At 38.5% G+C, this 23,358-nt stretch overlaps 1 protein-coding gene across 2 annotated transcripts; it reads left to right on the top strand.

The window, feature by feature from the left end:
* Positions 1–17,824: 17,824 nt before the first annotated feature.
* On the top strand, positions 17,825–20,633 carry LOC143596901 (nucleoid-associated protein At4g30620, chloroplastic-like). 2 transcript variants are annotated; one of them, XM_077075558.1, is made up of 7 exons: positions 17,825–17,907; positions 19,230–19,375; positions 19,498–19,598; positions 19,709–19,748; positions 20,016–20,087; positions 20,244–20,300; positions 20,384–20,633. In XM_077075558.1, the coding sequence occupies exons 1-7, from the start codon at positions 17,850–17,852 to the stop codon at positions 20,459–20,461; spliced, it is 552 nt and encodes a 183-aa protein (XP_076931673.1). In that variant the 5' UTR covers positions 17,825–17,849; the 3' UTR covers positions 20,462–20,633. The 2 variants fall into 2 exon arrangements, with proteins under 2 accessions (XP_076931673.1, XP_076931672.1); XM_077075557.1 differs by having other exon boundaries at positions 17,825–17,916; positions 19,236–19,375.
* Positions 20,634–23,358: the final 2,725 nt, after the last annotated feature.

The raw sequence follows: 23,358 nt of genomic DNA, 5'->3' as shown, positions 1-23,358 counted from the left end.
GCTAAAGGATTATAAAGAAAATGGGATAAGTTTTGAGTAAAAAGAAATGAATACGAGGGTGTATAAAATAGAATAAGATTAAAATTTATGATTGTGAATCCTAGAGTTAGTATGGAGAAGATGTTAGTGTTAGATAAAATATAAAGCTTTGTTTATAAATAACAAAACCGAAAACAAACGTAAAAGATTTTGAGATGTTAAAGCTTGAAAATATGAGATATTGAGATTTATAGAGTCGGAAAAATCGTGCATGAACCACCATGACTTGATATTCCAACACTAAAAAGTTTATAAAACACCATGTTGGAGTCTAAACATGTGCACGAACCACCGCGACTTTTTCATATTTTTTACTCAAATAGCGATAATAACACAATAAATCGAGATACAACGTCATGTCAAAACACTAGTCTACGAACCATCGTAGTTCTATTGTTTTAACACCGAAAATTTGGATGGCGACCGGAACGCTCGCATTCGACTACTTAAAGTATTGACATATATAACACGATTTGTGGCCTAGAAAACGAGCAGTATAACTCAACCATCCGAGGTAAGTAAATCACCTTCGATCCTTGGAATCTTTTTGTCAAATGGTCATTTTATAATGTCTCGTTTTCTATGATGGCTACAAACCCGATATAAATGCAACCTTTAAAGGATTTGAAACAACGGGATCCAAGTTACTCTTGTAATCCATAAAACATAATAAAATCTATTTTTTACGTTTTAAGGTAAGGATACCTTGGAACTACTATGAAAGTGTGTGTATGTGAACATTTAGGATATTGGTGAAATTTAAACAAGTTCATAAATAAATAACATGCAATATGAACAATCTTATAGAGTAAAAACGTATAAGCACACGTATAGGACCCTAAGCATAACAATACTATGTCGTTACGACAAACCACATATCATATTGTCAAGTATCTGATACCAATCTGTCACACCCGACCAAAGGCGGCGGAACATGCCGGGGTGCAACGATTGCCCATAAGCGCATGACACTATTTAAAGCGACAATATTTAACAAACTCATTTCATTTCACAACACCGAAAATATCACATAACCAAATATTCATAAGTCAAATACAACAACATGTAACAAAATATAGTAAATCAAATATTGTTCATTTTTGCTAATATCCTAGAGGTATTTGTGACGTTTTCTTCTCCAAACTCCATAATCAACCTAGATGCAAACCTGTAACATTTCATAAAATAAAGTTTATCAACACAAAGGTTGGTGAGCAATTCATAAGTTTGAGCACATATTTATATAGTAAGAAAAGCCACAAAACTTGTATACAAAACATTAAATAAGAGCAATAACTTGGAGAAATAGATAAAATCGCTAATAGAATTACGTTAGCGACAACTTGCTATAAGAGGATGCCAAATAGTCTAGGATTTCATAGTTATCGTTAATTGTATTACGTTAACGACACCTTGCTATAAAAGGATGCCAAATAGACTAGGATTTATAGTTCCACCAACCGAAAACGATAAACACACATGGATATAATCATAGAACACCAAATCGAGCATTTATTTAAGTAAGGTATACAAATAACGTTTGTGGTTTACGACCCATGTATAAAACATTTAGTTTAGATAAGATGAAATGTCACCCCTAAAACAAAATATAGAAAACGAGATATAAAGTTACTCATGTTCAAGTAATAAACTTGAAAAGTTGGTAATTTGAAGATTTGCCGGAATGACGAGTTAACGTATAAAGCCCAAATAAAAGAAAGTCTTGGATTTAGAAAGGTTGTCTTGAAGATCTTTAAATAAAATAATTGTTGCAAAAAGTAAACAATTAAAGTTCAAGGTTTATAATGTAACTATCTAAGAATTTGTAATAATAACCCTTTAAAAATGTAAGTTTGCTCGAAACCGTGTTAAAGTATCTAACCTTAATATTTACTTAACCTATGTTAAGTAATAAGGTGAGAAAAATGCTAAATGCAAGTTCCTTTGGGACAAAAAATGGGTCTTTAACGAGTGTTCGGGTTGTTGATTCGGGTCTTGATAATTGGTCAAACCGAAAGTCAACTTTCCAAAATAATGAATGTTATGAGATAACTCAATAAAACCTATTAAGACTTAACCAAGTATGTAGTTCTATTGTTTTAGAACTAACAACGCACGCTAAGCGAGTGTTCGGTTTTGTCGTTCCGAACTATGTTATGAGATCAAGTTGGATCCAACATTTCCATGTACTTAAGAAAATAATTAAAATCATTTTGTAAACTATTTTTAAAGAAATATACAAGTCTTGATAGCTAAAAACACACTTGTGTGTCTTAAGCGAGTAAAAATCAGATTGTTCCATCTCATAATACGTTCCTTGATGGTCTCCACATGCCCAAATAACCAAGAACTTGTACAAATGAATTTAGAAACTTAAATCTAACATAAAACATGTTTAAAACAATTATTTAACAAAACTAGTAACAAGTTCGGTTCACGGTTTTGACTATTTACGGTTAAACCGAGGTTAGTCTCTACAAACCCCCACCATGGAACTTCATAAATATGACAATCAAACTAAAAAGAGCATAGGTTAAACAATATTAATATGTGCAAACAAGTTATGTGTGTGTGTGTATATCAAGAACACGAAGTCCTCCATGAAGCCTTGCCTTACGAGGTCCGAAACTTAACCAACCGCAGTCAGAGAAGTAACTACCAAAGGTAACAAGGGGTATGTATTATATATATGTTGTGCCAGCATAAACAAGTATTAATAAGACTACATAAGCTAAATAGAATGAAAGATTGAACTTGGTTTGACATTTGGAAGTCAAACCTTCAAGAACACATAAAATAAAACAACCTTGGATCTCGGGACAATTGAGAGAGTTTTTGGATATGTAGCAAGGAATAATGAAGGGGAAAGGGTGTGTATATATAGGGTAATGTTGGTGGTCAAATATGGGTGTTAAACACAAGAAGTTTCATGCAAAAAAGGGTCAAAACAAGCACAAAACAACAAAAACCCGTAGCTGCAGCGGATGCTGCTCGCGCTACGTGACGGGATTGGGTGTCCCCCGTCACGCAGCGCGACGGGGTTGATTTCTTGATTTCCCAACTTTTGTTATTTGGCAGATTTAGTCCATGTAGTTCGTTTTAAGTAATTTTTACGCGTTTTAAAGACCGAAATGAATGTTTTCAAGACCAAACAAGTGTAAAACAATATTGTAACATAAAATCCATCATTTTGATTATATTCAAGGTTTTGGTTTACAAAACGGGTCGGTTTACGTGGTAAAACAAATGCAAAACGAATACAAACAAGACCCGAAATTGACGAATGTCACATAATGTATAAAAAAGAAACCAAAAAAAAAGAAAAAATTGGGCTGGGGGGGTTCGAACCCCGCGCTCCCAGCCATAAGAGTCTTAGATGCACACACACACCAGCCATGCGTGCTGGTGTTTTTTAATTGGTATAAACTTTAAATCAGAAACATTTAACTAACAGACTCATAAACCCAGAATTCATAATGAACCCTAGGATTGTCAATTGATCAAAACGTTTATTGTTGGATCAATTAATCTTAGGGTTAATGGTTTTGGATTAAAGACGAACTGAAAATGCGTATCAATTACCTCAAACGATGTTATAAAACTGGTTAATTAGCGGGGACAATGACGGCTTCACTTCGAGATGAACAGAGAGGCAAACAACAATGAAAATACAAATGGTTTGAGGGTTAAGGACGGCTAGGGATTGAGGATCGTTTCTGCAAGTTTAATTGCATTATTATTAACGATTATATGTATATTGATTTAGGGTTAGGGTCGGCTATTCGTAAAATGGTAGAACGAATCAAATAGATTGATATAACTTAATTAGGATTGTTGGTTAGGCCGAATAGGTATGTATAACATGATACCTAATTCAGTTTCTATAAACACTACAAGAATTAAGGTCCAAGAATTCTCAATTACAATTGGGTTACGAAATTTGGGTTTAGATTATCGGGTTATCCAGATTCTATGATGGGTTATAATAGGAGTTTGCATTTTAGTCCTCAAGGTTTTAGGTTGGAAGCAAAAAGGGCTAAGAATTTATGTTTGTGATCATTTTTGCCAAATCATGAAAGTTATAAATATATAATAATTAACTAATTAAAAAACAATATACTAATAATTAATCTTCTCGACAAACGTGATAAAAATAACCTGAACATCGAAACGAGTCGGGTATTTAATAAAAGAATATTAATTTGAAAAACCCGATTTGTTACATTAATCAGGGGCTTTAAAGATCAAAGACATCAATTAATTTCTCAAAAAATACAGAAAAGATTAAAAACCCTAAGTAATCATCAGAAACTAAAAACACATAAAGGCAAAAGATCATCAAGAACCTAAAAGATATTGTAAATATGATCATAATCAGGCCCGTAAACGAAATGAACGTTCAATGAATTGCATGTGAACCGTTCGCGAGAAGTTGATTTATGTTCCTACCTTAATAAACAAACAAACTGAACACATGTCTCATTGTCTCGTTTGTTCATTTATGTTCGTGAACATTCGTTTACGTTTGTTGATTTAGACTCCTTTATGTTCATTTATGTTTGTTTAAGTTAGTTCGTGTGTGGTAGTCAATACATTCATTTATATCGGTAATTACTTTTTACAGGAATTACCGAGTACTCTGAGCTTAAGCAAGCTCAAATCTAAAAGTAAGCTCGTCTAATAAACGAGTCAAACCAGAGTTTCATTTATCGAGATCGTAAGTCTAAACGACGCAACTATTTATAAAACTGTATTTAATATACATTTACATAATAAAATTATTATTTATATAAAATCACAAAAAAATAACAAAATAATATACATATTAAGTTGTATGTAAATTAATGATTATCAGTTGATATATAAATAAAATTAATAAATAAATCAAATTACGCGAGCATGATTACTCATGAGCCACTCTCGAACGTTAAAATGAGTTAGAACTACTCAGATTCGATTCATGCCCCTATCATTTAGGTTCAATAGAACTAGTGTGATGATGGTAGACTATGCGAATAAGTGATGTTCACTAGTTGGATCATTGAACTGAATGTGTTTTAACTCATCGGGGGTAAGTTATCATACAAAGTAAAAAAACGTACTAAACGTGCGAACTGAACAAAAAGTGAAATTTAGGCGATGGCATAGTCATAAATAACAAGAAATTGATATTCACCCTTCACAAATACAATCGCCCCGCATCTTCATCAAACTAATTTGATTTTAGAACCAAAATCATAATTCATACACTTCAATTTGAGTTTTTCAATTGTTCTATTGAACCCACGTAGTGCACTAACCAATCAATTAAAGATTCAGAAATTTTTCGGGTTTTTAAAGGATGTTCAGGTGCCGTAGAAGATAAGATAATTAATCTGCTAGAGTATTTATTTATATAACTAGAGTAATTATAAAATCTAACAAAGTTACCACTAACTAATATAGAATTGACGAATGAACTACCAATAGAACCACTTGTTTCACAAATTACTCTACTTATAAATGTTTATTACTCTACTTGTAATATATAAGTACACTACTTGAAATTAAAAATTACTCTACTTATAATATAAATTACACTACTTGAAATTGAAAATTACTCTATTTGTAATAAAATTACATTACTTAAAATTGAAAATTACTTTAGTTTTTTGTTTACTCACAATCCAGTAACATAATACTCTACTTATGACAAAAGGTACTATAGTTATATGTTTAGGTCATAATATCCGATTATATAATTATTCTAGTTATTATTTGAAAACCTTTGGAGTGTAATAATCAACAACATATCAATTTTTTTGAATTTTTTGTTGTTTTATAAAATACCAGTTGCAAGCTTCAAATATTAACCAATTCCATTTGCAAAAACCTTTAATTGTTCAATTAGTTCAATTCACAAGCTTTAATTGATTGATTAATACAAATTGCAAGCATCAACTTGTCTCGGTCGTGAACTTTTGTTCATGAAATTGATTTCTTTAATTGATCGATTGATTGATTGCGTATTTACAGTTGATCGATTAGGTAATTTATAATTTATCCATTGCTTTGAAAGCTTTAATCGATCGATATGTTTAGCCAATAACACGTATGAAGCGAGTGTATCTTGATGTAATAACACATACCAGATCGAAAAAATAGTGTATTTCAATGTAATAAATTTAGCCAATAACATATATGAAGGTTTCGTTGGGCGTTATAGAAAAAATGAGTTAGACCATGTGTAGTCATAAAGCCCCACTACCAGGCATTATGCGCCACGTGGCGCCCAGTCAGAGTTATGGTTCTTTACAAAAACAGGCTGTAGTCATAACTCTCCACCCTATACATTATGTGCCACGTGGAGCCAAGTCACTTTTACACTTTTTGTTTTTTTTTTAATTTTTAATAAGAATAATCAAATAACAATAATATTTTATTAAATAAATATTACATGAAAATAAAAAAAACTACTCGTCGTCGTTGCCGTCCTTATCGTCTTCGCCCTCTTCGTCGTTGTCGTCGTCGTCTTCGTCCTCGTCGCAGTCGTCCTCTTCGTCTTCATCGTCTTCGCCATCGTCGTCTTCGTCTTCGCCATCGTCTTCATCATCGTCTTCATTGTTGACCTCGTTTTGATCATCGTTTTCACCAGGAAAAGGTCGATACATCCAAATATGTTGGACCAAATTCTACTTTAGTGCGTTATGTATCTCTCTTGACTGCACGGAATCCGAGTTTTCGAGTCTTTGCTCCATACTTGGCGTAGTCCGTGGTGGATCCGGGTCCGGTATGAAAGATGGACATATTGATCTTCCCTCGTCCTCGATGATCATGTTATGCATTATGATACACGCATACGTAGCACATTTCATTCTTTCTGAAGACCATAGACGACAAGGATTTTTAAACAAAATGCCATCGTTGTTGAAGAACACCAAAACACCTCTCGATATCCTTTCTCGCAGACTCTTGCACTTTCTTAAAATACTGTCTTTTTCATCCATTGTAACACCCCGACCGAAGGCGGATTATACATCGGGGCGCTACGAAATGTTTCATTACTCGTGACACTATTTGGGTGTCAATATTTAATAAATACATTTCATTGCGCATGCGCATAACACACCATAAAGTAACATAAATCACATATCATAACTCATAATATTCAAATACATAATTTTGTCTTGTTATATTTTAAACTAGGTCCAAAGTAAAAGAAAACATCCTACGTGTCCTCGAGTTTCCAAAAGCAGCTACAGCAAACCTGAACATGTGTTAAAATAAAACGTCAACACTTGCGTGTCGGTGAGAAATCAAGTTTAATACATATAAATAGATAATAACAAAGCACTGCGCGCAACATGTGTATAACTGGTGTTCAACATAGTGTGTAAACAGATTGTGATCAAGCCTAAATAGATCATAGCTCATAGTTCATAGCGTGCTCCAAATCGAGCAAAAACAAATAATCATTCGTGTATGTGCAAACAAAGCAAGAAAATCGTAACGATAGGTCTCCCGTGTTTATCTAATGGATCCATGAAAACTTCGGAATAGGCCGATCAAAGCGGTTAATGATCCACACATACAAATATACAACACTAGTAAACGTCCATAACACATGGGTTTTGCGCACATAATTTCATAAACAAGTTTAAGACTCAAGTTATACGAACACATGAACATCCCAAAACGTTAAAAATAAAAGGGGATTAGGTACGAGATTACTCACTTGTAAAAGGTGCGTTGAAAGATAATGCAAGAACCAACTTTTAAACAAGCGAAAGTTAACCTATAAATAAGAGGTTATTGGTTTAACGATTTGTTTTTATGTCTTGAATATATGTAAGTCACTTAAACAAATTATTTAAAAGAAAAAATTATATATTAATTATTTACCGAGATTTCTGGGCAGAAAAGAAGAGAAGACGGATTGCAAAGAGGGGAGTTGGAGGCGTTGCTGAGGATCTCGGCTGAGGGTAAGGGGGAGAGATTTTGGGGAGTGTTTAAGTGTTTGAGTGTAGTGCTTAATTATCCAAGAAATTAGCTTTATTTATAGGAAAACCCTAGGGAACACATCCCTTGAATTGGGGAAAAAGATCTTATCAAATCAAGCAAAAGATATCAAAAGCAAAAGATATGGTGGCAGCTGCAGGGGATGGGGAAGGCTGACAGGTTACTGTTCATAGCATGGGAGGGGTCAGTCAAAGTACTGTTCAAGACATGGAAAAGAAGATTTTAAAAGATTATGCCAGTTACTTTTTCTAACAACCAAGAGGGTTGGTAAGCAAGCTGCGCCGAAAGTGACCTTTCGGACAGATGTCAGATCTGGCCTACTGTGCCCATACCTTGGCAGGTATAGCACAGAAGATAAGATATTTCAAAAGCATACAGGCTGGCTTAAACAGGAGAAAAGACTTAAGTGTCTAGCGCGAGAAGGCTTGAGTGCGCGAGGGCGAAGGCAGACAGAACAATCTTTAGCGCGCTGCGGGAAGAACTACAATCCTTAGCGCGCCGCGGGAAGAACTAAAATCCTTAGCGCGCCGCGGGAAGAACTACAATCCTTAGCGCGCCGCGGGAAGAACTACAATCCTTAGCGCGCCGCGGGAAGAACTACAATCCTTTGCGCGCCGCGGGAACTGTTCGCCTCGCGTATCGCAGGAACAGCTGGTCTTCACGCAGGCTTCCTTGTAAGGAGTCTGGCGCGTGGAGCTGCGCAGACATCCTTAGGCGGGAAGAACCAAAGGACAAGCAAAGAGTTAAGAGAAAAAGGGGTTCAAGGCTTGAGGGTTAAGCAGAGGGGCGGGACGGCGACAAGAGAGAAAGGGGCGGGACGGCGGAAAGAAATTATTATTATTAGTAATATATATATATATATTTGATAAATTTATAAAGATTATAATCAAATTTTAAATCTTATAATCGGATCCGAAAACGGGTACCTGGGTCGGGTCGGATTTGGGCAGTTGTCACAGTCTCCCCTACTTTAAGAAATTTCGTCCCGAAATTTATCTCGAAGTAGGATGCGCAGAGAAAAGGTGCGGGTATTTGATCTTCATTTGATCTTCCCTTTCCCAAGTGAACTCGGCTCCGCGCTTGGAGTCCCAGCGAACTTTGACAATAGGGATGCGACTGCGCTTGGTTTGCTTCACCTCGCGATCCATAATCTCAACAGGCTTCTCAACGAAATGCATAGACTCATCAACTTGAACTTCATCAAGTGGTATGTGGAGGTTCTCGTCAGCTAAACATTTCTTGAGATTGGATACATGGAACGTTGGATGCACATTGCTGAGCGCGGGCGGCAGGTCCAGTTTGTAGGCAACCTTTCCCACCCTCGCAAGAATCTTGAACGGACCAACATAACGGGGTGCAAGATTACCTTTCTTCCCAAAGCGGACAACACCCTTCCAGGGCGACACTTTGAGGAGAACAAGATCACCAACTAGAAATTCGAGAGGCTTCCGCCTGCGATCTGCGTAACTCTTCTGTCGGCTTCTGGCAGTCAGCAGATGATCACGGATCTTGGCGATTTTATCGGTTGTCTCTTGAACTAGTTCGGGTCCTGTGATTTGAACTTCACCCACTTCGTTCCAACAAATCGGTGAGCGGCACTTTCGACCGTAAAGTGCTTCAAATGGGGCCATACCGATGCTGGAATGATAGCTGTTATTATAAGAGAACTCGATCAGAGGTAGGTGTGAATCCCAATTACCTCCAAAATCAAGAACACAAGATCGAAGCATATCCTCAAGGGTTTGGATGGTTCGCTCAGACTGTCCATCAGTCTGAGGATGATATGCAGTACTCATGTCCAAACGAGTTCCTAACGCAGATTGGAGAGATTTCCAAAAGCGAGATATAAAACGGCCATCGCGATCGGATATGATGCTCAAGGGAGTACCATGACGGCAGACAATTTCTTTGACATAAAGATGCGCAAGTTGTTCAACACGGTAGGTTTCACGAATGGGCAGAAAGTGGGCAGACTTGGTCAATCGATCCACTATTACCTAAATGCTATCATGTTTGCTTGCGGTCGAGGGTAACTTGGTGATAAAGTCCATTGCTATACTTTCCCATTTCCACGTAGGAATTTCTGGTTGTTCGAGCAAACCAGATGGGCGTTGATGTTCAGCTTTTACCTTAGAACAAGTTAGGCATTTAGCTACGAACACAGCAATATCCTTTTTCATACCGGGCCACCAATAAGTAAGGCGCAAATCTTTGTAAATTTTGTCAGCGCCAGGATGAATGGAATATCGAGTTTTGTGCGCTTCACTCAGTATGTCAGTGCGAAGAATCTCGTCATTGGGAATCCAGATGCGATTGAGATAACAGAGAGTTCCATTCAGGTTAGGGACTAGATGTGCTTCCGCACCACACGCTAACTCGGCGCGTAGGTTGCCTTTGCTGATCGATGCGCGCTGCGCGTCGCGAATGCGCGATTCAAGATTGCTTTGGATCGGCGCGAAGTGAAGCTGCGTGCACGGCAAAATACAGTTGAGTTGACTGGGTTTGCGGCTGAGCGCATCGGCTACCACATTAGCCTTTCCAGGGTGATATCGGATCTCACAATCGTAATCGCTGATGAGTTCGTTCCATCGGCGTTGTCTCATGTTAAGTTCCTTTTGATCAAAAATGTGCTGAAGGCTTTTATGGTCGGTGTAAATGATGCACTTAGTACCATAGAGGTAGTGTCTCCAGATTTTTAAGGCAAATACAACTGCGCCAAGTTCGAGGTCGTGAGTCGTATAATTCTTTTCATGAATTTTGAGTTGCCTTGACGCGTAAGCGATAACCTTGCCTCGTTGCATAAGTACACAACCGAGACCTTGGTTGGAGGCATCACATTAAATGACAAGGTCGTCAGTACCCTCTGGTAACGTTAGAACAGGAGCTTCGCACAACTTTCGCTTGAGCGTTTGAAAGGCTTCTTCTTGCTTCGAGCCCCAAATATACGGTTTGCCTTTGTGCGTTAATGCTGTTAAAGGCAAGGCGATTTTTGAGAAGTTCGAAATGAATCGCCGGTAGTAACCAGCTAAGCCCAAAAAGGAACGGATTTCGGTAGGAGTGGTCGGTGTAATCCAGTTCTTGATTGCTTCAATTTTGGATGAGTCGACATGAATACCCATCTTGTTTACAACATGACCAAGAAACTGTACTTCGACAGACCAAAACTCACACTTGGAGAGTTTGGCATAGAGTTGTTCGGTTCGAAGCTTTTGCAACACCAACAGAAGATGTTGTTCATGCTCGGCCTTGGTTTTGAAATATACCAGAACGTCATCGATAAACACGATCACGAATTGGTCCAAGAAAGGCCTACACACCCGGTTCATTAGATCCATGAAGACAGCGGGTGCGTTGGTTAAACCGAAAGGCATGACCAAGAATTCAAAATGACCTTAGCGGGTTCGAAAGGCAGTTTTGGGAATATCTTCTTCGCGGATACGCAACTGGTGATAGCCAGAACGGAGATCGATTTTGGAGAAACAAGAGGCACCTTGGAGTTGGTCAAAGAGGTCGTCAATACGCGGTAAGGGGTACCGGTTCTTAATGGTGAGCTTGTTCAACTCGCGGTAATCGATACACATGCGAAACGAACCGTCTTTCTTTTTAACGAACAAGACCGGAGCACCCCACGACAAAGAGCTAGGGCGAATGAATCCTTTATCGGTCAACTCTTGAAGTTGACTTGCTAATTCTTGCATTTCAGCGGGTGCAAGTCGATAAGGAGATTTGGCTACGGGGGATGCACCAGGAACAAGATCAACACGAAACTCGACTTCCCGAGCGAGAGGTAAACCAGAAAGGTCTTCGGGAAAGACTTCAGGAAAGTCACGCACGATGGGGATTTCATGAAGTTTCTTCTTTCCTTCATCGGGTTTGACCACAAAAGCTAAGAACGCGACACATTTCTTTCGTAAAAGTCTTCGGGCTTCAGTGCATGACATAAGTTTAAGACCGTTAAATGGTTTCTCGCCGTAGATATGAAGATCTTGACCATTTTCCCGAGGAATGCGAATCAATTTCTTGGCGCAGATTACTTCGGCGCGATTTTGCGAGAGCCAGTCCATACCAATAATAACATCAAAACTTCCAAGAGGCATGGGAATGAGGTCGATTAGAAAATCGTGTTCATTAAGGTTAAGCGTGCAATCTTTGATTACGGAGTTTATTATAATTGTTTCACCGTTAGCCATTTCAACTGTAAAGTTTCCGTTTAAGTTTATTCGCGGTCGCGCAAGTTTTTGTTCAAATGCGCGAGAAATAAAACTCCTATCGGCGCCAGTATCAAAAAGTATAGATGCATATTGTCCGTTAAGTAAAAATGTACCATTAACCACGTCATTATTCGCTTTCGCTTGGTGCGCGGTTATATTAAAAGCTCGTCCGCGCGCCACTTGGTTTGAAATTTGGTTAACCGGATTAGCTTGCGTAATTTGTACTTGCAGTCTCGGGCACGCGTTCCGGAAATGACTGGGGTCACCGCAGTTATAGCACGACCTGGGTCGTGGATTATGGTATGTTGATTGTGGGTTTTGCGGGTAGGTTGGTGGTGTTTGCGCGATTGGGTTGGCGGGAAGGACTCTACAGTACTCAGCAGTGTGACCAATACGGCCACATCGGTTGCATTGTCGACACGGGGCTTGAGTTGGGTGATGAAGTTTACAGGTTGGGCAAAAGGGTTGGTTTCCTGTGTAAGGTTTCTTAGTTGACGGGGCAGGAAGCGCGGAATTGGTTAAGGCATAGTTATGGACTACAGGGGGTGTTGGGTAAGTTGACAGTGGGTTAGGAGCGTGTACTAGAGGTTGGTAGGCGGGTTGCTGGACAATGAGCGGGTTGGTAAGCGCGTAGGCTTGATGATTGGGTTTGTGCCTGCGTTTGAGGTTGTTACGGTTTGAGGGTTCTGGCTTGGTTTCTGTTGGTTCTGGGACAGTCTTGGTGAGTTTGGTCTTCTCGGCTCCCCGCAGGAACAGGGTTCCTGCCCTGACATGGTTGTCGCTGAGCACAGCGGCCAACTCGATGGCGTCAGAGAGGGTTACTGGGTTCCTGGCCCATACAGAATCTTGAATTTCCATGGGGAGACCCCCAAGAAACTTTTCGATGGCGCGGCGGGAAGGGGTAACTAGGTGCGGGACAAGCAAACTTAGTTCGTGAAAGCGCGTAGCGTACTCGAGCGCTTCGCCACTGTACTGTTTCAAGTTCCAAAATTTCTCCTCAAGGCGCTTTACTTCGTTGGAAGGGCAGAATTCTCGAGTCAAAAGATCCTTGAATTCCTCCCAGAGCATGCTAGAAGCAGCCTCTGCGCCACGCGCGTGAGCTACTCCGTTCCACCATGTAAGCGCCCTTGATTCCAGGACACTTGAGGCGTATAAGGTTCGTCGGTCTGGAGGGCAATGGGTATGGAGGAAGGTGTTCTCAATTTTCTCGAGCCATTGGAGCATTACGGTGGCTCCTTCGAGCCCTATGAATTTCGGAGGGTTACCCGCATTAAAGGACTTAATATTGTATCCGGAGGGGTTGGTATTATTTTGATTTAAGGCTTGGGCTATTGCGGCGGCCATTTCCTGGGAACGACGCTGCATACGTCTGCGCGAGGCTTCTCTCCTCTGATGACGGCGAGCTGATAGCGGAGGCATTCTATAAAAGTTTTAGTTTTTGTTAATATCTTGGTATGGGAAATCGTTTTAGCGCAAAGTATATCATTGTAAAGCTTGTTTCGCGGAGTTAAATGCTATCAAATTTTGAAGTAAAATATGAATTAAATGCAAACTTAATACAGGTAATGAATTCGAATTGAAAATCGACAATTCATGCATCACCATGACTTTTCAAATCTTAAATTTAAAATATACGAGTAAATGAGTATTGGAGGTTGACAATTCATGTATCACCATGACTTTTCAAATCTTCAATTTAAAATATACGAGTAAATGAGTATTGGAGGTTGATAATTCATGTATCACCATGACTTTTCAAATCTTCAATTTTAGAACATAAAGTTAATGGGGATTGAAAATCAACTATTCATGTATCACCATGACTTTTCGGATTTTCAATGTTAAGTCCCAACAACAAACGAATATGTAAGTAAAGAACGAATTGAAATTTAACAATAAAAATCGAAAGATCGCGGATAAAACATGAAATCATGTGCTGCGTATGCGCAAGCATATTTTATAAATATCAAGTAATTAACAATTAGCGCGCAATCATGAGATTTTTCTCATGCGCGAGAAGGGACTCTTAGGTATTCTAGGTCGTTACGTCTAACCACCTAATCCTAAAGTCACGGAGCTCTGATACCAATCTGTAACACCCCGACCGAAGGCGGATTATACATCGGGGCGCTACGAATTGTTTCATTACTCGTGACACTATTTGGGTGTCAATATTTAATAAATACATTTCATTGCGCATGCGCATAACACACCATAAAGTAACATAAATCACATATCATAACTCATAATATTCAAATACATAAATTTGTCTTGTTATATTTTAAACTAGGTCCAAAGTAAAAGAAAACATCCTACGTGTCCTCGAGTTTCCAAAAGCAGCTACAGCAAACCTGAACATGTGTTAAAATAAAACGTCAACACTTGCGTGTCGGTGAGAAATCAAGTTTAATAGATATAAATAGATAATAACAAAGCACTGCGCGCAACATGTGTATAACTGGTGTTCAACATAGTGTGTAAACAGATTGTGATCAAGCCTAAATAGATCATAGCTCATAGTTCATTACGTGCTCCAAATCGAGCAAAAACAAATAATCATTCGTGTATGTGCAAACAAAGCAAGAAAATCGTAACGATAGGTCTCCCGTGTTTATCTAATGGATCCATGAAAACTTCGGAATAGGCCGATCAAAGCGGTTAATGATCCACACATACAAATATACAACACTAGTAAACGTCCATAACACATGGGTTTTGCGCACATAATTTCATAAACAAGTTTAAGACTCAAGTTATACGAACACATGAACATCCCAAAACGTTAAAAATAAAAGGGGATTAGGTACGAGATTACTCACTTGTAAAAGGTGCGTTGAAAGATAATGCAAGAACCAACTTTTAAACAAGCGAAAGTTAACCTATAAATAAGAGGTTATTGGTTTAACGATTTGTTTTTATGTCTTGAATATATGTAAGTCACTTAAACAAATTATTTAAAAGAAAAAATTATATATTAATTATTTACCGAGATTTCTGGGCAGAAAAGAAGAGAAGACGGATTGCAAAGAGGGGAGTTGGAGGCGTTGCTGAGGATCTCGGCTGAGGGTAAGGGGGAGAGATTTTGGGGAGTGTTTAAGTGTTTGAGTGTAGTGCTTAATTATCCAAGAAATTAGCTTTATTTATAGGAAAACCCTAGGGAACACATCCCTTGAATTGGGGAAAAAGATCTTATCAAATCAAGCAAAAGATATCAAAAGCAAAAGATATGGTGGCAGCTGCAGGGGATGGGGAAGGCTGACAGGTTACTGTTCATAGCATGGGAGGGGTCAGTCAAAGTACTGTTCAAGACATGGAAAAGAAGATTTTAAAAGATTATGCCAGTTACTTTTTCTAACAACCAAGAGGGTTGGTAAGCAAGCTGCGCCGAAAGTGACCTTTCGGACAGATGTCAGATCTGGCCTACTGTGCCCATACCTTGGCAGGTATAGCACAGAAGATAAGATATTTCAAAAGCATACAGGCTGGCTTAAACAGGAGAAAAGACTTAAGTGTCTAGCGCGAGAAGGCTTGAGTGCGCGAGGGCGAAGGCAGACAGAACAATCCTTAGCGCGCCGCGGGAAGAACTACAATCCTTAGCGCGCCGCGGGAAGAACTAAAATCCTTAGCGCGCCGCGGGAAGAACTACAATCCTTAGCGCGCCGCGGGAAGAACTACAATCCTTTGCGCGCCGCGGGAACAGTTCGCCTCGCGTATCGCAGGAACAGCTGGTCTTCACGCAGGCTTCCTTGTAAGGAGTCTAGCGCGTGGAGCTGCGCAGACATCCTTAGGCGGGAAGAACCAAAGGACAAGCAAAGAGTTAAGAGAAAAGGGGGTTCAAGGCTTAAGGGTTAAGCAGAGGGGCGGGACGGCGACAAGAGAGAAAGGGGCGGGACGGCGGAAAGAAATTATTATTATTAGTAATATATATATATATATATATATATATATTTGATAAATTTATAAAGATTATAATCAAATTTTAAATCTTAAAATCGGATCCGAAAACGGGTACCTGGGTCGGGTCGGATTTGGGCAGTTGTCACATCCATCGGGTCCCATAATGTTTTAACGATTATCGCATACTCTGGATATATTCCATCACCCAGATAGTACCCATGATGGTAGAAGTTATCGTTAGCCCAAAACGAAGCGACGGGAACGGTCCCAGATATGTAAGTCTCCATCACAGGAGACTGCTCTAAGACGGTTATGTCATTGTTGGAACTAGGAACATCAAAGAATGCCGACCAAATCCAAAGGTCGTATGAAGCAATCGCTTGAAGGCTGATCGTTGGTCCCTTTTGGTCACCTCGTGTGAATTGACATCGCCATGCAGTTGGACAATTAGCCAATTCCCAATGCATGCAATCTACACTCCCTATCATGCTGGGGAAACCATGCACCCTTGTATGTGCCTCGTAAAGACGTTGTAGATCGTTACAGTTGGGCTCTCTCAGATAATGTGGTCCATATAGTTTCAATATTCCTATATTTTACAAAACTTTTATAAAATAAATGATTAAAGTAAACAAGTGATAAAACTATTTAAAAAAAACAAAACGTACCGTAACAAAAATACTCCAAGGTGTCCCGAGTTGTTTTGTCGGCCATCTTTAAATACTCGTCGTTGATGTCGGCCGTGTTTCCGTAGGCGAGCACGCGTACGGCTGACGTAACCTTCTGAATAGCCGTGAATCCTAGCGTCCCTCGACCGTCAGGCTTTTGATTAAAGTAATCAAGCTCACGCTCCAAATCATTGGTGATGCGCATAAATAAATTTTTAGACATCCGAAAACGACGCCTAAAGGTCTTCGGGTTCTTGTATCTAGGCGAGTCGCAGAAGTAATCCGCCATCAACCGGTTGTTGGCTTCGGTACGATCTCGTTCGATATATGCTCTTTTTGAAAAGGGGGGGTGTAGAGCTAATCGCACTCGTAACGGAACTCATATAAGTTGTCGCGAGCATAATCGCACTCATAACCGCCTGTTCATCCGCCACGCCCTCGGCTTGTTGGTCGGGCCCGAAAAACTGTTTATATATAGATGGAGGATCCATTTATATAGTGAATTTTGTGTGACAAATTATAGAGTTGAAAGAGAATTTTTATAAGTTTGATGAGTTTTGATTGGGGATGAAATGGTTTAATATATAGGAAATAAATAATTTTTTTTATTCCTCTCCAACGGTCATATACAACGGCTCTTTTTGATATGTGTGCCATTTCTCACGTTTTATTACAACGTTCAAAAAAAATAGCTAAAAAGCCGGGGGGGAGGGGGTGCCCCCGGCCGGGGGGGAGGGGGTGCCCCCGGCGTTATACCATAAAACGCTTCCCGCGAAGCTCCGCTACGGACGGTCTTAGAACAGTAAACTCAAGCTCGTTTACACCCTTGGTCCTAGACCACCTACTCACCTCCATTGACCTAGCCAACTACTCTACCAAACATAGTAAACAACAGCCCGTCACTCTAGCAACACACAAGAAGCAAAAGATCGTACCGAAAGAAAATAATAATAATAATAATAATATCATTTCATTTATCAAACCAAACAAACCTCTTCTTCTATCTCCAAACCCTCACACACACATAACATAACAAATGGCGTCTGCTTTCACAGCTCAGATCTCAAATTTCAATTCATCATCTCCATCTCTCCGTAAGTCATCTCTCTGTATTTTTATACTTGATTAATTAAACTCCCGATGACGTGGATTATCATGAAATTGTTTTTCTACATAATTACCGATTTGAGTGTCGAATATGGATATTATTACCCCAATTTGATAAACCTAATTTCTAATCTGACATCTTTGTACGGTAAACCCTTATCTTCAATCTAGAGGTGAACCATTCATATTTTCAAATTTTTTTGTACCTTCTATACTTCCATTTCTTGTATTTATACCTTCACTACTTCATTACATGTATTTACAAGCAAAAAATTTAGCCCGAGTTTGGTTTTCGTAATTAATGGAATCAAAAACCGGCAAACTATATTAGTGTTAGGATTTTTCATATAGAATCCTGTTAACCGAACATATACATTAGTGTTCATAAGGTTAGTTTCAGTAGGTTAAGCTAAATCTAGAGGTGCAAATCACAACTGGTTAATAACCGGTATAGGAGAAATCGGTTACTAACCGATGATTAGGAACCAGTTAGGGATTTTCACATAGAAACCGATTAGGAACCGGTTAACAGAACATAGTGAAATACGATTTAGTGTTAATAAGTTTAATATCAATAGGTTATTATTCGTTAACTGGTTAATAACTAAACCGAACCGGTTAAATAGGTTAGGGATTTTCTACTCAAAACCGGTTAACCGAACATAGGTTAATATGGTTCGTGTTAAAAAGGTTGATTTTCAATAGGTTATTATTGGTTAACCTGTTAATAACTGAACCGAACCGGTTAAACAGGTTAGGGATTTCTCGTTGAAAAACCGGCTAGGAACGGATTTCCCAAAACCAGTTAACTGGTACTTGGACTTCTACATTCAATCCAAGTACTTTTAACAATCAAAGTATCAAAAACATCAAAATTACATGAGAACTATGTTGGATTTGTGGAGGCTTCGGCCTTGGTTTGAGCCTGGTTATTTGGTTCTTTGAAGACATGTTTTTTGGGTTAATGAAGATTAAAGACGTGGGAGGATTTGGACCGGCCCTATATCACTTTATTATTAAGGCCCGTTAATGTTTTTTTGAATCTTAATGTATCTCTATATATTGTAATTCTTGTACATGTAATTTCCCATCACGAGTGTTGAGAGCATAAAGCTATAATAAATTCCTGATTGCAGCCCGTGGACGTAGGTCAACTTTGACCGGACCACACAAATTTTGTGTCTCGTGTTCGTTTAGTTTTCTACAGTTTGATTGTGTGTCTTTGCATAACCCGATTCTAACAAACCATGATCTTACTAGATTTTATAACTCCTAAGCATAACGTGAACACTTACTTCTTAATTTGCAGAAAAACTAAGTCTAACACCAAATTCAGTTGGTGTGTGGGTCCCATCTCAGCCTGGCCATCTGAAGGTTGCTGTTAAGCGCCGATCTCTTCGTGTATCCGCCCTGTTTGGAGGTGGAAAGAAGGACAATGAGAAGGATGATGGAAAGGTAAAAACTCACATTTTTCTGCATATTTTCCGATAAACATTTTGCGCATTACTAATAAGTATATCTTCTAAATTTGTGACATTTTACTGTATCGGTATATTTCATGTTCATTGTTATAATAGGCAGGGGTTTTTGGAAACATGCAAAATCTATACGAGACTGTAAAGAAGGCGCAAATGGTTGTTCAAGTTGAGGCTGTGCGTGTGCAAAAAGAACTTGCTGTGTATGTACATTTTACTACATTTCATTTTTTTTGTAACAAGTAAACCTTTGTTTCTTTCTTCTAATAAAGTTTTATACGTGAGTATATATGACGGTTATTTTGCTTTGCAGTGCTGAGTTTGATGGTTATTGTGAAGGTGAACTAGTAAAGGTAAGTAGTTAAATATTCTCAACTATTGTTGTCACATCACATAAATAGTCCCTCAGGCCTCATGTATTAGTTAACTTTCGGTTTTGCTCCGATGTAAGTTTGTTTTGCATTCTTAGTCCTTGACTAGAAATGTAATTATCGTTTCATTTGTAAGAACCAGAACTAGGGTTTCCATTCTCTATATACAACTAGCTACTGATTAAGTTTTATAAAAAGGATTACTTGGCTTTAATATAAAACTGTATTTATATCTGAACTCCTTATCAGGTAACGCTTTCTGGAAATCAACAACCCGTACGCACAGAAATTACCGAGGCTGCAATGGAATTAGGGTCGGAAGTGAGTATATATTTTTAACTTTATTTTTTGGTATGTTATATAATCAGATCCCTATAAACATACAATGTGTGTTTTACTTTCACTAATAATCAAACACTAAATATTGTGTAAATTTCTTGACAAGTTATATAAATTTTAATATTATTTTTCTTGCAGAAACTTTCACTTCTGATTACTGAAGCATACAAGGATGCCCATCAAAAAAGTGTTCAGGTCTTTAAACATTAATGAAAAAAATTTCTTTGAATTCTTTTGGCCTAATATTTGACAATTTGAGGTCATTTTGGTAATTTCAGGCGATGAAGGCCCGAATGGGTGATCTTGCTCAGAGCTTAGGAATGCCACCTGGCTTGGGTGACCAATTCAAGCAATAATCTGAGCACCGATTTCTAAAAAGCTGCAGTTTTGTAGACCCATGGCACGAAAAGGTTATAAATTATCTTTTAAATTGTAATAATAGTATTGACAAGTTTCCATCATTTGGTTCAAATTTTATGTTTAGTAAAGTATTTAATGGTTATGATTATCTGTTTGTTGCCTGGAGTAGGTTCTGAATAGATGTACTTTTGCAATTTCTTTTTCGATCTATATTTTGTCTTCGTTGTACATAGCGATTCTTTAAAATAAGCTAAGAGAAGAGGTTAGATACAATCAAATCAAGGTTGCTAAACACGAGAAAGCCTGTTTAGAGAATCAACGCGTGTTTATTCCCTTTGCCTTTGACACATTTGTTTCTTAGTTCCGGATGCCGTGGAACAGAGTTCAGAAAGTCGTGCATAGTAATTTATCAGCTCATAAGAACCGAAACTTTGTTTTTAGTAGGATTGAGTTTGCTATCAAAAGGAGGGTTGCGGCGCAACTTGTTACCCGTTTACCTGCCACTCCAGTGTAAATCGTTTGACACAAATCGTTTAATAGCATTTTTTTATTTAGTATATAAAAAAATAATCAATTTGAATCTATTGGTGTTTCTTTTGGATAGAGAATTAAAATAAGGGAATGTACCCTTGCTCTTGTCAGCTCAGTTATTTAAATCTTGAATATGGGTATATAAGCTGTGTTATAGGTAAATGTGTGGCGGGAACCACGCTAGTGTGGACTTTACATGTGCGTCTCCTCTTGTTGGGCTTATGGACGATGGATTTGCTGTGAGTCAGGCTACGTTGAAGACGGAATCAGGCAAAATGGTTAAACACGAGAAAACTTGTTTAGAGAACCAACACGTCTATATACATATTGTTTTTATTACATTTGGTTTCTTAGCACCTAGGTTAGACGTGCACAAAAAAAAACCGGTTCCAGAACCGAACCGGTGGAACCGACCCGGAGCCGGTTCCTGACCAGTATAGGATTTCTCCTCGGAGCCGGTTCTGGAACCGGAACCGACCCGGAACCGGTGGAAAAAACCCGGAGGAACCGGTCAAAAACCCGAAGGAACCGGTCAAAACCCGACCCGGAACTGGTCAAAACCCGGTCAAATACCCGCCTCTACCCGGAACCGGTTCCTACCCGAACCTGGTTTGACTTTTGTTGACCATACCCGGAACCGGTTCCTACCCGGTTCCGGGTTTTCTAAATACCCGATTTTGTGCACGTCTAACCTAGGTTGTGGAATTTCTAAAAAAGTTTTTGTGGGTAGTTTATGTTTTTAATTCTTAAGGATATAATATGTTAGACTGCAGTGGACTAACAAATAAAAATACCTTTGCTATGTCATTGTCACATGGACATGAGGGTTTTCACTAGCTTTTCAATTAAAAAACGCAATGATTTAACTAACAGCATAATTATCAATTATTTCATTAATATATAAAAATTGGGTTTGGATTATGTGATCATTCAAAAATAGGTTGACCTCATGAAAAGAACCCTTAAGCCTGTTAACACACCAGCACCCTTTGGGGCTTAGTCTCCCTTTTAACGCATGTGATGATTTGACTGTGAAATGGTGGGTGAGGTGACAAGGGTGTCACCCCACTACACCCGGTCTTATCTATAATAAACATGTAAGTATTTAATAAACATGGGACGCATTGCCACATGAGGTCTTAGCTCCTTTACTTCTAAGACCCTAGACGTGTCGCATCTTTTAAAGCCAACGAGTAAACATTATTTAAATCACAAAAATATACCACAAATAAAGGGACACCTTTAATGTTCGGAGTAAGCTTGTTGAGAGTCTTGATATTTATTTGGGAGGCCACCTTTGTTAGATGTGAGCTTCTTAATACTTTCGTACGGTCCAAACACCCACCCTTATAATGTGAGCATGGTTTTAAGTTTGATACCTGGACATATTTAGCCCCTCAATCTTCAGTTTTAAACTCCTTCTCTGCGTCCAAGTATGTACTTCAACTTATATTATCAATGTATGGGCAAGGGCAAGGGCAAGGGCAAGGGCAAGAGGGGTGCGTTCGGTAACCCTTAAAATCATGATATATCCTAATAGGGCACACCACCGCCGTTAGTTTAAACTCAACAAGGGGTGGTCAGTTTCATTGTATAGTACCCGACGAAATGTGTGTGTGTGTGTGAGAGAGAGAGAGATGGGGGGGGGGGGGATGGTGTAAATGATATGACGTTATGGGATCGGTGGGTATTGTGATACCATGAGTGACCACCCCTCTTGTCTTAAAGGACTACCTTATAGAATAGTAACCATGTTAAGTTTATTTCAATTAAGTTAATCATATGTTTCCCATTAATAGTATGATATATGTTCACTAAAACCGGTAGAAATTAGGTTAATAATATGATATTTTCAAAAACAATTCGTTTTCCTATTTTCTTTTTCTAATTATAATTTAAAATTTTAGATTTTAGGTGTTGCAACCTTCCAACACTGCGTAGGATCTCGCTTATGAAATCCTGTACAAGAATATAATTTGAGTAAAATTCATTCATTTCATCTTCGAATACCTACCTCATACATCTAAATCGTATTCAATGCTTCATTGCACCTTTGCAAAATTGATGCTTTGTTTCTTAAACTTTTGGTCATGATGATTTTCCGTGTACTAAACTTCTCATCCATCTCACTATCACGCAAATATACATACGTTGTATCATTTGCTAAACATTTTCTAATCTGAAGCATGAATAGTGCTATGTGTCTCACCAACTTCTTAGGTAGATCTAATTGATAAGCTTGTTCGATAAATTGAGTAACAATTTTAAATGATTCAACGAATCATGAACTCAAATTCCCTTCTTTAGAAACTGAATCACCTTTTTATGGCGAGACCTCCGATATCACACAATCGTTATCGTT

Source organism: Bidens hawaiensis, unplaced genomic scaffold (genome assembly GCF_021521415.1).
Source record: "Bidens hawaiensis isolate Kalapana, Puna unplaced genomic scaffold, B.hawaiensis_p1.1 tig00047355_1, whole genome shotgun sequence".
In the NCBI taxonomy this organism is placed as follows: Eukaryota; Viridiplantae; Streptophyta; class Magnoliopsida; order Asterales; family Asteraceae; genus Bidens; species Bidens hawaiensis.
This window is presented reverse-complemented; position numbering and strand designations above follow the sequence as displayed.